The 13,062-nt window shown below is 38.8% G+C and overlaps 1 protein-coding gene across 1 annotated transcript in view; it reads right to left on the bottom strand.

Moving 5' to 3' along the window:
* The window catches only part of ASXL3 (additional sex combs like 3, transcriptional regulator), a 100,557-nt gene extending 90,297 nt beyond the window's left edge, over positions 1-10,260 (bottom strand). The window contains exons 1-3 of the mRNA XM_014936992.1: positions 10,099-10,260; positions 8,224-8,306; positions 7,984-7,986 (exon numbers count right to left, since the gene is read on the bottom strand). Coding sequence (XP_014792478.1) covers positions 7,984-7,986; positions 8,224-8,279 — 59 coding nt within the window. The 5' untranslated portion in view covers positions 8,280-8,306; positions 10,099-10,260. The remainder of the gene's footprint in view (positions 1-7,983; positions 7,987-8,223; positions 8,307-10,098) is intronic.
* Positions 10,261-13,062: the final 2,802 nt, after the last annotated feature.

Raw genomic sequence — 13,062 nt, 5'->3', positions numbered from 1 at the left:
GAGCCAGAATAAATACTGCAATCTGGGATGTGCACATTGGATTACTTAAGAAAATTTCAGTCACATAGAATGGCCAAATGAGTGGAGTGCGAGTCCTCATATGTGGGAAGGGATGACAGTAGATTGGGGTAATTGGAGACCATGAGATTGGTGACCCAGTTTGAGAAAGAAAGAAGATTCATGTAGCAGAAACTCTTGAGACGAGGGATTGCATATAGACAGGAACTAGTAGAGATACTGTACCAGGAACATCAATTTAATGGACAGGATATTGGGAGTGGAGGAGCAGAGGACCAGGAAATATTCTTGGCTCTGCGTTTAGCTTTGAAAAATATTACTTTGCTTCTGTCTCCACTCTCTTTTTATATATGCTCAATTAATATTCTTAACAGTAAGAACACTATCCTCCAAAGTATTCTGAGTCATACTCAAAAGATTCTTACTGTTTACATTGTGCCATTTATCATCCAAAATATTTCCAAAATTAAATCCATACCTTAGTAAAACTAACAAAGGATTTTGCATCTCTAACACAAGCATGATTTTTACCTGTCTGAAACAGCTGGGGCACCTGTTCCTATATGCATCATGGGGGGGGAAAAAACCCCAAAACCCAAAACCAAACCCAAACAAACAAAATGGCAATTTTATCAAAAATGCTGATGTGCAGGCTGATTTTAATGGACTGTTTATTAAAGTTCCTAGACAAATGGTCTGCTGTCCTATGAAAGGAAGAGGAGCAATTTCTAAAAATCTAAATATTGGAGCAAAAATTATAATCGTAGTTTAGGCAAAAAAGAAATACATTCAAGGTAGTTAAATGTCTTATATTGAAATATATTTTATGGGTATACACAATGGAAGAAGCACCATCACAAATAAAAATTCTGTTGTCATCGCAACTAGCTGAGGGAAAGTATTTGAGGTTTTATTACCTCACATCTGTTTCATTAGCACCCAAAACCAGTTTGGGTGCTCGATACAAAGACAGGATTATCACTGTACAGACATAAGCAAGCTAGCTTGAAAGTAACGGTAGGGTAATGACTATGCAGCAATATGGAATCAAGAACAAGCAAACAAACCTACCCACAACCCTGCTTTTAGGCTCAAGTTAATACCATAGCTGTTTTAGGGCTACATCACTATCAAAACCTGAAATAATTACCACAGAGGTGACATGAGTGTGATTATGCAAGTTACAGTTCCAACGCTGGAATGCAATAAGGTAGGAAACCCATCAGTTTTGATGAGGTTAGACTTTACTGTGGCATAAACCATGCAAGAAGGAGCAAGCCTGAAACTTTCAGCTGGTGAATCGCTGCTATCACAACTGCCTACCAAATTAGGTGGTTTGTTGTCACACTGGGAAGACCAGTGTTTCAAAGAGGTGTCTGAAGTAAATGTATGTAGAAAGACAGGTTGTACTGAAAGTTTGTTTCTTTCACTTCCCTACAGCCCAAAGCCTCATCTGTAGAGTCATAAAAATCAACCTAATAATGCCAGGCAAAACAATGGAACAGCCTTCTCTCTCTTTTCCCATCAAAGCTTCCTTTCAGTCTGTTGCAGGGAATAACTACCTTCAAGACAAAACAGTGCACTCCTTCAGCTGAAGAGGCTCCCAGATAAATTCTATCAGACATATGCAACCACTGAAGCTTTTTAACTCCCTGTGCTCTTCGTTAACAATCACAGCCTTAAGACAAATTAACCAAATTAGATGGCACTTGCCTTTTTTTCCTGTTTGTTTTTTTTTTTTAAAGTGGAAGATAAAAACTATGACTTGTTAATAATTATAGATCACAATGATATCTTTGAATTTCTTTACAGATAAAGGAAGAAAAGAATTCTGTCTACATGCATAGACAATAAAACAAGGAAATCAAAAAAGATAAACAACGGAAGACAGTTGCCAGCTCATTTAGCCTATTCACAGAAACAGCAGCATTCAGAAAGTATTTTAAGTCAATAGCTCTAAGGATGAAGTCTGCAAAGGCTTAAAGAGACACTGTCAAAAAGATCAAAGGATTCAGAATTGATGGTAATATTTTCAGGAGTACCATCTCACTTCAGAGCTAAAGACAGACCCTGCACGGATCGTGTTTTATTCCATTGATGACTCTGCTCAACAGTTCAAAGTAGGTTTAATTCTAGCTAACCCAGTAGTTTAATATTTCTGCACAAAAAGTGTAAATCTAGTGTCTTGAGATTTATTAGGGTCATACTTTGCTGCTTTCCTGGGCTCAGAAGACTTAATATGTTATGATATCATTCATGATAGATATTATCACCACTGTGGAGTGCAGAAGAAACAGCACTGTTGTCAGTGCCAGTGGCAAGCATCTCTTCTTAGTCTCCTGAAAGACTCCTGTCACAACAATAAATCAATAGATAGCCTAATCTGGAGTAGCAAAAGACCAAATAAGCAGAGGAAAAAAGGAGGAGGACTAAAACTGTGATTCTCATAATTGAGGATCAACAAAGAAACATCAAGAAGTTTAAGATTCCTACTGGAAAATGAAAACCAGAATGAGGGGAAGGGATTTTTTTAACCTCTTCTGTGAATTACCTGAACAGAATAATTAGTGACCTGGCAATACAGAGATCAGTTACTCAAGCTGAACAGCAAAAATACTACGGAATTATCCCATTCCAGGGTTCACAGTCCTGAGTCTAATGGAGGACGAAAGTAAATAGGTAGCATAGGTGTGGGCTAAAGTTGCACTCCAAAAAAAAAATTGAAAATTGCTTGCCTCATTTTGAAAGTTTATTGGCTTGTAACTTACACCTAGAATCTTTAGTCTTAATCTTTCCCAAACAAATCGATTTCCCAGCCTCACCAAGCAAAGGAGAAAGGGAACTACAGAAAGCCAAGACATAATCTAGGGTTATTACCATCAAACATTTATCAGAATTTGGCTGGATATTCTCCCCTAGGACTCAAACTATATGTATGGCCCAAGTACTGCAAACTGATCTAAAAAAATTCATATAAAAATATGGATCAAGGGGTATGCTAGTTCATTCCCCTAGTCCAAGGCAAGATCATCCAAATCTACATAATTCCTGACAGAGGCATATCTAAATTGGTTTTAGAGATATCTAGAGATTTCTCACATCTCACCCACAGCTTATGACAGAAATCAATTATATCTGTTAGAAAAAATAGTATAAATATTTGTACTATCTAATCAGAATGTTTTCTTGGTACAATTTATAGGCCTTCTTTCTTTTCCTGTCCATATCAGACACGCAGGGTAACTTACTCCCTTTACTTTTTCCCTATCTTTTATGTATCAGAAGACTTACTATGTCTAAACTCTGTCTTCTCTTCCTTGATCCAAACACCTAATTCATACCAACTTCTGTCTTATTTTTATCTCTGGGACAATTTTAAGCAGTCTTCAATTGGTCCTATTCTAAATGAAGGAGTGCCCCAAACAGAAGGGAACAGGTAGGTTATTCCTGGTGGTCCTACAGGCAATTTTCAGGCAATGACAAAAGAGGGCAAAACCAAGGATGGTATTAGGGTCAGAGTTTAATATAGCATGAAACCAGGAGAACTGGAGAGAGAAGCATTTCTTCTGTAAGAAACAGCAAAAATTTTTAACACACATGACCTATTTAAATATGCCCATTGTGACCATGCAGGCACCTCATGGGAAAAGAAGGACACGTGCAGAGAAGCATCTGGCAAGTTCCTGGGGCTGTGTTAGGAACAAATATCCTTAAACAGAAGATGTAAAATGTACTTAAGGAAGGAAGGTAGTACTAGGTTTGACTTGAACCAGTGGGGAAGAAGCAGCTGAAAACATGGACCGTTCATGAAGGGATGATTCTTCCATTTTAGGAAAATAAGGGAGAACACAAAACGAAGAAAACAGGTTTCAGGAAATTAAACTTCAGCAAATTCACCCACCCACCACGCACAGGGACATTTCTGTAATTACACCAACACATTGGAAACTGGCTTGCTCTTCCATGAAGGGGTGGGACTGAGCACTTACACCAAAAGCAGAGGAATGCTAGTGCCTTTTCTTTGTTGGAACATAATTAGCTGTCTATGATTAGAAAACTACTAAAACCAGCACCAGTAACAAAATGGAAAAAATAGATTAGATGATAATTAAATAAATTAGATGTTCTCAGATCAGCTAGATTTGTAAAAATTCACCATAAGGTGTTTAGAGCTGACTGGACCAGTCTCAGAATTATCAATAATCACTTTTGAGAATTTATAGAGGGCAGCAGCGATTCCAAAAGACTGTGAAACATCTAGTGACAAGCTTTAAAAAAATGAAAAAAGGTAGGGCCAAGGAACTAGCAACTCAATTTCAATTCTCCTAGAATACGGAAAAAAAAATATTTGGAAGTACTTAGCAGATACGAAGTTGAGTTAATAAACAGATCTGTCGAGAACAAGTTACTTCAAACTTATCAAAATACTCTGTGAGATAGTATCAGACCCTGTAGTTAGAGAAGCAGCAGTACATATCATATAGCCTGACTTATTGAATCTTTGGACATTGTTTCTCATGAGATTCTCATAAGCACAGATGAGAAATATAATGCTGCAAACTGAAACAAGTACTAATAAGCAGATGATGCTAAACTTGGACAGCCTGCATCCATGCTGAAAGACAAGACCACATGTTAAAGCAATCTGAATAAATTTGAGAAACAGTCTGCAGAAGACTTGAATACAATTCAGTAACGGGAATTCTAGATCTTAACAGGAATAAGTTACAGAAGAAGTCCAAGATGGATAACAACTAGTGAGGCAGCAGAACGGTGGAAAGGGAGCACTGAGGCTGGAGTGGATCACACTCTGACTAGTAGTCTGTCACACTAGCAATATCAGCAAAATCTCCTGCTAGGATGCATAACCAGCAGGTTGTGAGTCTAGAAATGTACAATGTGACAGGAAATTGTTTTCCAAAGAACGGGCCAGTGGATACTAGGAAAGAAAATCCAGAGCACTGTGCGTTACTGAGGTGAGCGGCTGTCTGTCATCTCTGTAAAGAGATTTCAGTGTTCAGGGCAGTTGGCCTGGCAGTTCCCTGCCAGCACAGGCAGGAATGTAAAATAAGTACTTCTCCCTCCTCCCCCCACCACCCGCAGAAGAAAACCACATTTTTTCTGCATCCCCAAAAGGCTTCTCCTAAAAGCTTTTACTCCTTCTATGTAGCAAAAGAACTGTCTGCCTGCTGACCATTTTACAACCAACCATCATAACAGGAAAGACATTTAAAAACCAAAATTGAGCTGTACATACCTCAAGATATATGAAACCGGGTAGGTTTCTCTCACAGGATATGTAAGTTTTTATTTTAATTTCTAACATATATGTGCTTTATGGCTCTGGAGTCTTCCTCCTATTGTATTTAATTATGTGAGTAATAAAAAAATAAATGTGCAAGTTGATGTCTTTATTGCAAACAAAGACAAGATGAGGCTGAATAGTCTGACTGTGTCTTTTTAAAGATTACACATAATGACCACAATGAGATTGCTGAAAATCATACGTTATTCATTCAGATTTACTACCACAGCAAAAAGCTTTAGATTAATTAATGTTGCAATATCTTTGAAAAATGACTAAGCCAATTAATCTTGTTCATCTATAAATGGAACAGCAGAGAGGAAAATTTTTGAAGAACTTCATTTAGGAGTGCCAAGGTTCTACTGACAATGATAATCAGTATAAAGGAATGAGTAAAGTATATTAAAGTAGTAACATATTGCTGCTGGTCTAAGTTCAGATTTGAAGAATACAAAAAAATCAATATAGAATGAAACGTGCTAGTGCCATTCTACTGCTCACGGACCAGGTAATTGCTCATCTTGGACAGCAGCAGCATAGAGAAAGTTCATGTTTAGTTAAGGCAAAGTTACTATCCTGGTAGAAAAGTACTGAAAGAAATAGCAGAGTTGGATAAAGTAAATGAGAGACCCTAAATTCAAGGACTGTCAAAACAAAACAGTGCTTAAGCACTGAGGCCCAACCAAGTATTATGTGTATGAAGTCAAATATCTTATCAGCTTCTACTAAGAGTCAGGAATGTAGACAACTTTGCAAGTTTGTGTCTGATCAATATTAAAATGCAGCAGAAACAGAACATTCCCATGACATCAGAAGTTAAATGAGAATCCAAACACTTTAAAATTTTTTGTTTGTTTTTACAATTGCAGAACTTAGAATTATCAGGCTCATCAGTCTAGGATGACCTAGCCTATAACGTAGTGAAATGTTTCAAATGAGGAGTAAAGACCATTGAATTTTATCCTTCTCAGTTGTATAGGTATTCACGACCACATATGGCATCCTGCAATCTACTGCACATTCACACATACCTCCACATACAACACCATGAATAAAAATCAGAATGAAACTGAATTTCTTTCCTATTTCCCTGCACTTCTCAGTTTCTTAGTAACTGAAGAAATGAAAGATCTAACTTTAAAAGCTCTTTAAATGAATCTTTCTCTTATTATTCATTCTGCAGCTATTAAAAAGGGCTTCCACATTTTCTATATTTAAATCATATAAAAACTCTGCCGTCACTCCCTCCCATAGGTTTTGCACACAAAATTTTATTCACGCACCATTCAAGGAAACAAGAATTTTTAAAATTACAAATGGTATTATCAGGCATGTGAGCCTCTCCCATGCAGTTGTCTCATATAACAAGACGTAAGAAGAAGAAAGTAATCTATTCACTGCTGTGAGAAACAGTATCTTAATAAAAAAAGATTTTCGAAGTTAGGTTTTTCTTTCTTTTTTTGTTGTTGTTGTATGCAAATCCTTGCAGCATAATACATATTTGAACAGTCATTTTCAAAAGTTTTCATCCCCCTGTTTCCTTGGCATCATCAACAAATACACTGGAAGCTATTTCTTGACAGGAACTAAAACATTTTATATCTGTAAAAGGTGGCAAATTGAACTTGCACACCATCTCATTTGTAATTTTACCAGATACAGCTACTATAAGCATGTTATGAAGCTACCAACAAAGCAGTGCATGATTATGCAGTGCAAATGATGATGCAGTGTGTTCTGTTTCTCAGGAACAACAGTGAATGCAGTAAAAATATGTCCCATGGTTACTTCTGGTTCACTAGAATAAACTCAGAAGTAACAGACATAATGTGTTACTACTCCTCTATACAGGCTTTGAAGTTCTCTTGTCCTAGATTTTAGATTCCACACTAAAAGAATATAATAAAAGTAAAAGCAGGTGTTTCCTTTTGCTTTGAGACAGCAACGAGTACTAAAAAAACCTATTAGAATGGAAAATTTTTACCATAACATTTGGAGAAGCCGGAACTGCATCTTGTAGGACATCCCCACCAATGAACCAGTTTTATCTTGACTTATTTTGCTTCCTGTCCAAATTTCTATCTGCAGGTCACTATAAGACCTACCAAGAGCCGTCACCTTTGAGGAACAAGAAGCTGCACGCCCATCAGAACCAGGAGTAAAAGGAAGACAACTGTTGATTTCTGTAGGCTCTGGGTAACCCACCTATTCCCTAATAGCTTAATGATTATAGTTGAAATCTACATCTAAAGTACACTGTTACTAAGCAACTGTTATTGAGTAACCTGGTCTAATGGAAGGTGTCCCTGCCCGTGGCAGGGGGGTTGGAAACTAGATGATCATTAAGGTCCCTCCCAACCCAAACCATTCTAATTCAATATCCAACCTCTGCAGCCACACAGACTAGCTCCAAGTGTTCAAACACCTCTCTCCTTCAATTCCCAATTCTTTATCGGCACAATCCCCGTTACCACAGGCAACACCAGCTTGTCATAACAGTGATTTGAGTGCCAGACCATAAACCCAAGTGAGAGGAGGAGTGTGTCTAGCTCCATCTCACACTTTCTCCATGCACATGGTGGCAGAGGCAACCCAGTTGTCAAGCTTCAGTCCTTCAGCAAAAGTGAGAAGTAGCACTGGGCTGTGTGAGCAGATCACACTTTCTAAAGAAAGGCCATCGGACTGGAGCTGGCCCACAGACTCCTTTTGGAAGGTACAAAGGTAAGCCAGTCACTACCCATTTTAAAACAAACAAATAAAACCCATTAGCTATATTTCCCACTTCAGTACTGGAAATCAATTCAGCCATTAACCAGCAATTTATTTTTTGTAAAGATTATATACCATTCCTAGATGGTTTTCAAAGACATGGCAAAAATACAGAACATAGAAACACTGACCTTGTTTCTTTTAACCCTTCTTTCTGAATGACTTCCAGTATTTGTTTTGCAGTCATTGGTGAGTTGGGATACTTTTCCAATGCCTGTAAAGGAATAATAAATGTGTAAGTGACAAGACACAGCTGTCCTGTGAATCTGAAAGGTTATGTGATCATGCAGTTTTTATGTAGTCATTTATGAAAGGCAGGGAACGGTAGTGTTGAGGCTGGAGTCCTCTGTTTGATGGAAGGCCAGATACAATCGATGAGAATGCAGCAAGAATAAGATTTACTTGCTGGTTTTGTGCATCATCTGCTACATCTGCCTGGGAAAAATTCTTACCAGGTTCCAAATAACAGGGTTGAAAAATGCAACTAATTTTATGACGCAGCAACAGAATTCCTTTCAGGCAGGAGGGAAAAACCCAAAACAACAAGAAAGAGGCAGCTAGTCTTCTTTTTTGATTTTTATTATTTTTGAACTATTTGAGGTCATTTGAATATTCTACACTTAGGTTTTGTCATGACCTCAGGAACAAAATTGGCTAAAACCTTCAATCTGTAGCGCAGGAGCTACTGAGAGAGTTGACACAGATTGGCCTCAATTTTAAAATGCTTTTTGTTTCTAAAAACAATGAGGAATGAAGTAGTCAGAACAGTCACAGCACACAAGATGCTACATGACAAAGTGCAGTATATTTTTCCAGTTCAGCTCAGTTTTCCACTCCTTTGCCTTTTCCAATTGAGCCCAAAGTAACCCACTCCTCTTTCCAGATACAACCGTCTTGTGCAGATTTTTCTGGTTTTCCACTTCCTTTTTGTCCCATCAGTTTTAAGCTGTTAAACAAACAGCCACTCTTTTGCTCATGTAAAGTGCCAGACTGACAGCCCTGGAAAATGAAACCTTTCAATCAGCAGTAAAAGTTGCAGCACAGGCCACAGCAATCAAGCTTCCCAGAGCATCTTGCCAACGTTTCTCAGCCAGAACTTGCATTTCTACCCTGGGTAAATAAGAAATTAGTTTGGTCTTCAAATTCATCCGATCCTGAGCTTCTCTCTAGTAGTTACCAAATGATGGCAATTGTGAAAGTAGTTACCTGTGGATATCTGCCCACTAGGAACTAGAGACACCACCACATTGTATCATGCAAGTCATCAAACTGTGAAGGGTGCTACCCAGGGCTGGAATTCAAGCAGCTCACCTAAAGCCAAAGCCTCCCTGCTCACTACAACTTGACCAGCTCAACCCTCTCCTGCCATTTTACAGTTCTGATTTACTGCCTGTTCTCCCCTTTTGCAGCCAAAACACAGTTTACCAGATCCTTCAGTTCTTTGTTACAGATGGGCTTTGTATCCTTTATCTTTCAGTTCCACAAAGGAAAATGCAGAACTGAGGGCTGCACTAGAGAGGTCTGGGAGCTGAACTGAGCTTATCTCGTGTACATCAGTAGGCAAGATTCAAAAGGGACCCGAAAGGAAAGGAAAACCGAAAGGTGATTTGAAAGGAGAAGAGTAGGAAAGAGCACGGCAATGAGTAAGGATGGAAGGAACTGGACAGGGCTGGGAAAAGGGCTGATGCACAGCAAGGGAAGAGAAATGAGTTGATGTGTTAGTGACAGAACCACAATGACACATTGGAAAAATGACAATGCGAATAAAGATTAAGACTAGGATGAGAAAAGATTAATGGTGTGAAAAGACAAAAATGGAAACTTTAACCTTCAGAAAGAAGACAAAGGACAAGGTAAAATGAGAATACACCAAAATAACGGGAAAAGATGGGAATTGGACTGGGAACATTCCAGAGGGCAAACTGGAAAGGACAGAAGAGGAAACTACACTGTACTGGACACGGCTATGAAGTAAACTGTGTGCACTTGAAAGTGGGGTTACTCACTGTGGAGGATTCCCTGTTTCTCTTCCTGAGTACAGGCCCCTCAGCACACCTGGGCAGCTCCTCCCTGCAATTGAGAAAATTTGGGTAGCCCTGTCCCCTTCTCTACGACATCACATCCTACTCTATAAAAGTCAGTAAAAGTGCCAAGTATTACCACGTGAGTATGACAATAATGGGAAGGAAACAATAAAGCTACGCAAACATCAGAAGTTACTCTGTTCTGGACAATGGGAGAAGAGAGAGCAGTTTGTGCTGAGGAAGCTGCACCGAAGTAGTTGTGGAAACAACGGCCAGGCATTAAGATACAGAAGATCATCTTCACAAAACAACAATGAAACCAACAGGCAGGACGCATAACACCACTACAGAAAGTTAAATCAAACCCACAATGCAGACTTCAAATACGACAGTATGAAGTGAACACATTCAGGGTATAACGACAAACTGAAATGCCGATTATTAGACAGGCTGAAAGTGCTGGAGCAAACTATTGTCCATTGTGTGGACTTGTTTTACACCGGGCACGTAGCGTGGGCTGCAGTTCATATACCCCATTAATTTAGTTCTTTTCATCTAACCCTTTAAAAAATTTAAAGCCTGTCATTTAAAGAACTGTTCATACCCTAACTGAAAAGCATGAGTTCTCCAATTCAAATACTGCTTAAGTTAAAAAACCTGTTATTGTGTACCTGATTAAGTTTTCTTTATCAGAATGAAGATTAATTTAGCAGAGAACCTTAGCAAGAATGTTTTTTCCTGCCCCTCTCACCATGCTGTGCCTCCTCCCTCCAATTTTAACCTAACCATTTATCACAGTAAGAAAATAAAAATAGTTACTTGTACAAACATTTTAATGATAATCTCATTTTCTTCCCCCAGTCATGGAAAACAGCATCAGAGTATTATTCAAGAGTCTGTGAGCTAATGAATACACTGAACTGATAATTGTACTAGTGTCTCTTGCTTCTGTATCTCACCATTAACACTACTAAAAGCCTGCAATCCCTTTTGCATTTCTATGACTTTTAAGAATATTAGAAACTCAAACTGAATTACTAACTGTGCCTTAAGGCAAATAAAATACTAAAATGCAGTAGCACAGTTGTCACAGATTTCTTGGTCACAAAAACTAACGCACATCAGGGGAGGAAGCCTTTATCTGTTTTAACTATCTTTCTCCTTCCTCCCACTCCATCCACCAACACTTGTATCGTATATGGGCAGTGACTAATAATGCTGAAATTAAAGCATGCCAAAGTACTGTCATGAAGATTATGATTGTTTCAATGTATTTTGTTGAGAAGGACAATGGCAGAAGAATGGTTTGCATTGACTGCAACCTCTATCACAGGGGATCAAATATGCTCTATTTATTCCTGCCATTCAACCACAGCCTTAAAAAGGGACAGCCGCTAAATAACTGGGACAAATAATTTGATACCCATCAGGACAATCTGGAAGATAACAGAAGTAGTCATTGCACTGAACACATTCTTGGTGTTCATTCAAACCCTGGTTAATAGCTCAAACAGAAGAAAACTCAACCCCTACCGAGCACGTGGAATGAAACCTCCCAGCAAACGGTAGGAGCCTGACAAATTGTTATGTTTGTATCACCCAAGTGTATCAACCCACAACTTCAGAGATACTAAATAATTACACAGATGCCACAAACACACGTATTCCCAGTTTCATTGAAAAAAGTCATGACAGTTACATGGGACAAGAAGAAATCCAAATTCCTTTTCTCACTGTGGCATCTATCATCTTCTGTGCATTGACAACTGCTCAAAAATATCAGCTGCCACAGTGGGGAAAAACCACTTTCTGTTGAACTGTTAACAAGAAAACTCCAGAGCAGAGTCAAGACTCTCAGCTTTGCATAAGAGAGAAATCCTGAATGCTCAGCTTGCCTACAAAATTAGACTCGAACCCCTATATAACTGATGGAATTACTAGTTTCCTTTACACACACTGCTGCTTGTGACTGCCTGAATCATATCTGCTCAATCTTTTGCATTTCAGCCACTCGAGGGAACACAAGCAGAGGGAGGGCATGAAGGAAAACGAACTAGAAAGAGTGTCTTCTTGCCACCCCTAAAGGTTCCTGCAGAAAGTGGGAAGCTTTGCCAGAGAAGCAACCACTAGTCCTGCAGCTATCAGTTATTAGGCTGACAGAAAATGATTCTTCTAAACAAGAACCAAGTGTGGTCTGATACTGTGCTGTGGTCCAAAAGCAGCAGGCAGATCAGTCTAGTGGTCTTCTTGATGCTGATTGTGCAGCCAGAGTACAGTTAGCTGGAACCGGCCACAGCTTCTTCCATTCCTGGAAGCTGCCTGCAGGGATCTGAACATCACGTAGCTGACAAAAATCAGGATCATTTTATCATGTCTGCTAGGTCAAACCATAAGCTGAGCCACTACTTGCAAACTGAAGCAATTCTCTTTAGAAGATTATTTAAATAATTTGGGAGGAAAAAGAGGAACAGTACAGTTATTGCCAGTGCTCCCACTCAACAGCTAAAATACAAGTCACGCTGAACTGCACAATAGACAATCTTTACTGCCCAAAGACAGTAGGGTGAATAAAAGAACAAAAAAAATAACTTTCCTTCTCTGAAGCAGAAAATATATGATATTTTCTAGCCACCCATTATTAAATTAATGATTTGAAAGATGGAGTCCCAAACAGGGTACAAGAACAGTGTCCTGGAAAAAATCCAGCATTGTCTTTTCCAGCTGCTTGTGTGAGGTTAACAGAAGGAGTGACTTCTATTGTGGGAAATACCCCACTCAAATCTTTTGTATTCATTTTTGATTAACGGCTTTAGTCATTGGGGAATTATCAGCAGCCTGGTAAAAGTTCAAAGCCCTTTGTGTGAAGAAAGATGGGTAAAGGGTTAGGAGAAGAGGGTGGGGTAGGATACACAGTGGGGGAAGAAAGGAATTGCATAGAGATGGATG

The sequence above is a fragment of the Calidris pugnax genome, unplaced genomic scaffold (genome assembly GCF_001431845.1).
Source record: "Calidris pugnax isolate Ruff unplaced genomic scaffold, ASM143184v1 scaffold51, whole genome shotgun sequence".
Lineage (NCBI taxonomy): Eukaryota > Metazoa > Chordata > Aves > Charadriiformes > Scolopacidae > Calidris > Calidris pugnax.
The sequence above is the reverse complement of the archived record's forward strand: the minus strand, read 5'-3'. Positions and strand labels throughout refer to the sequence as shown.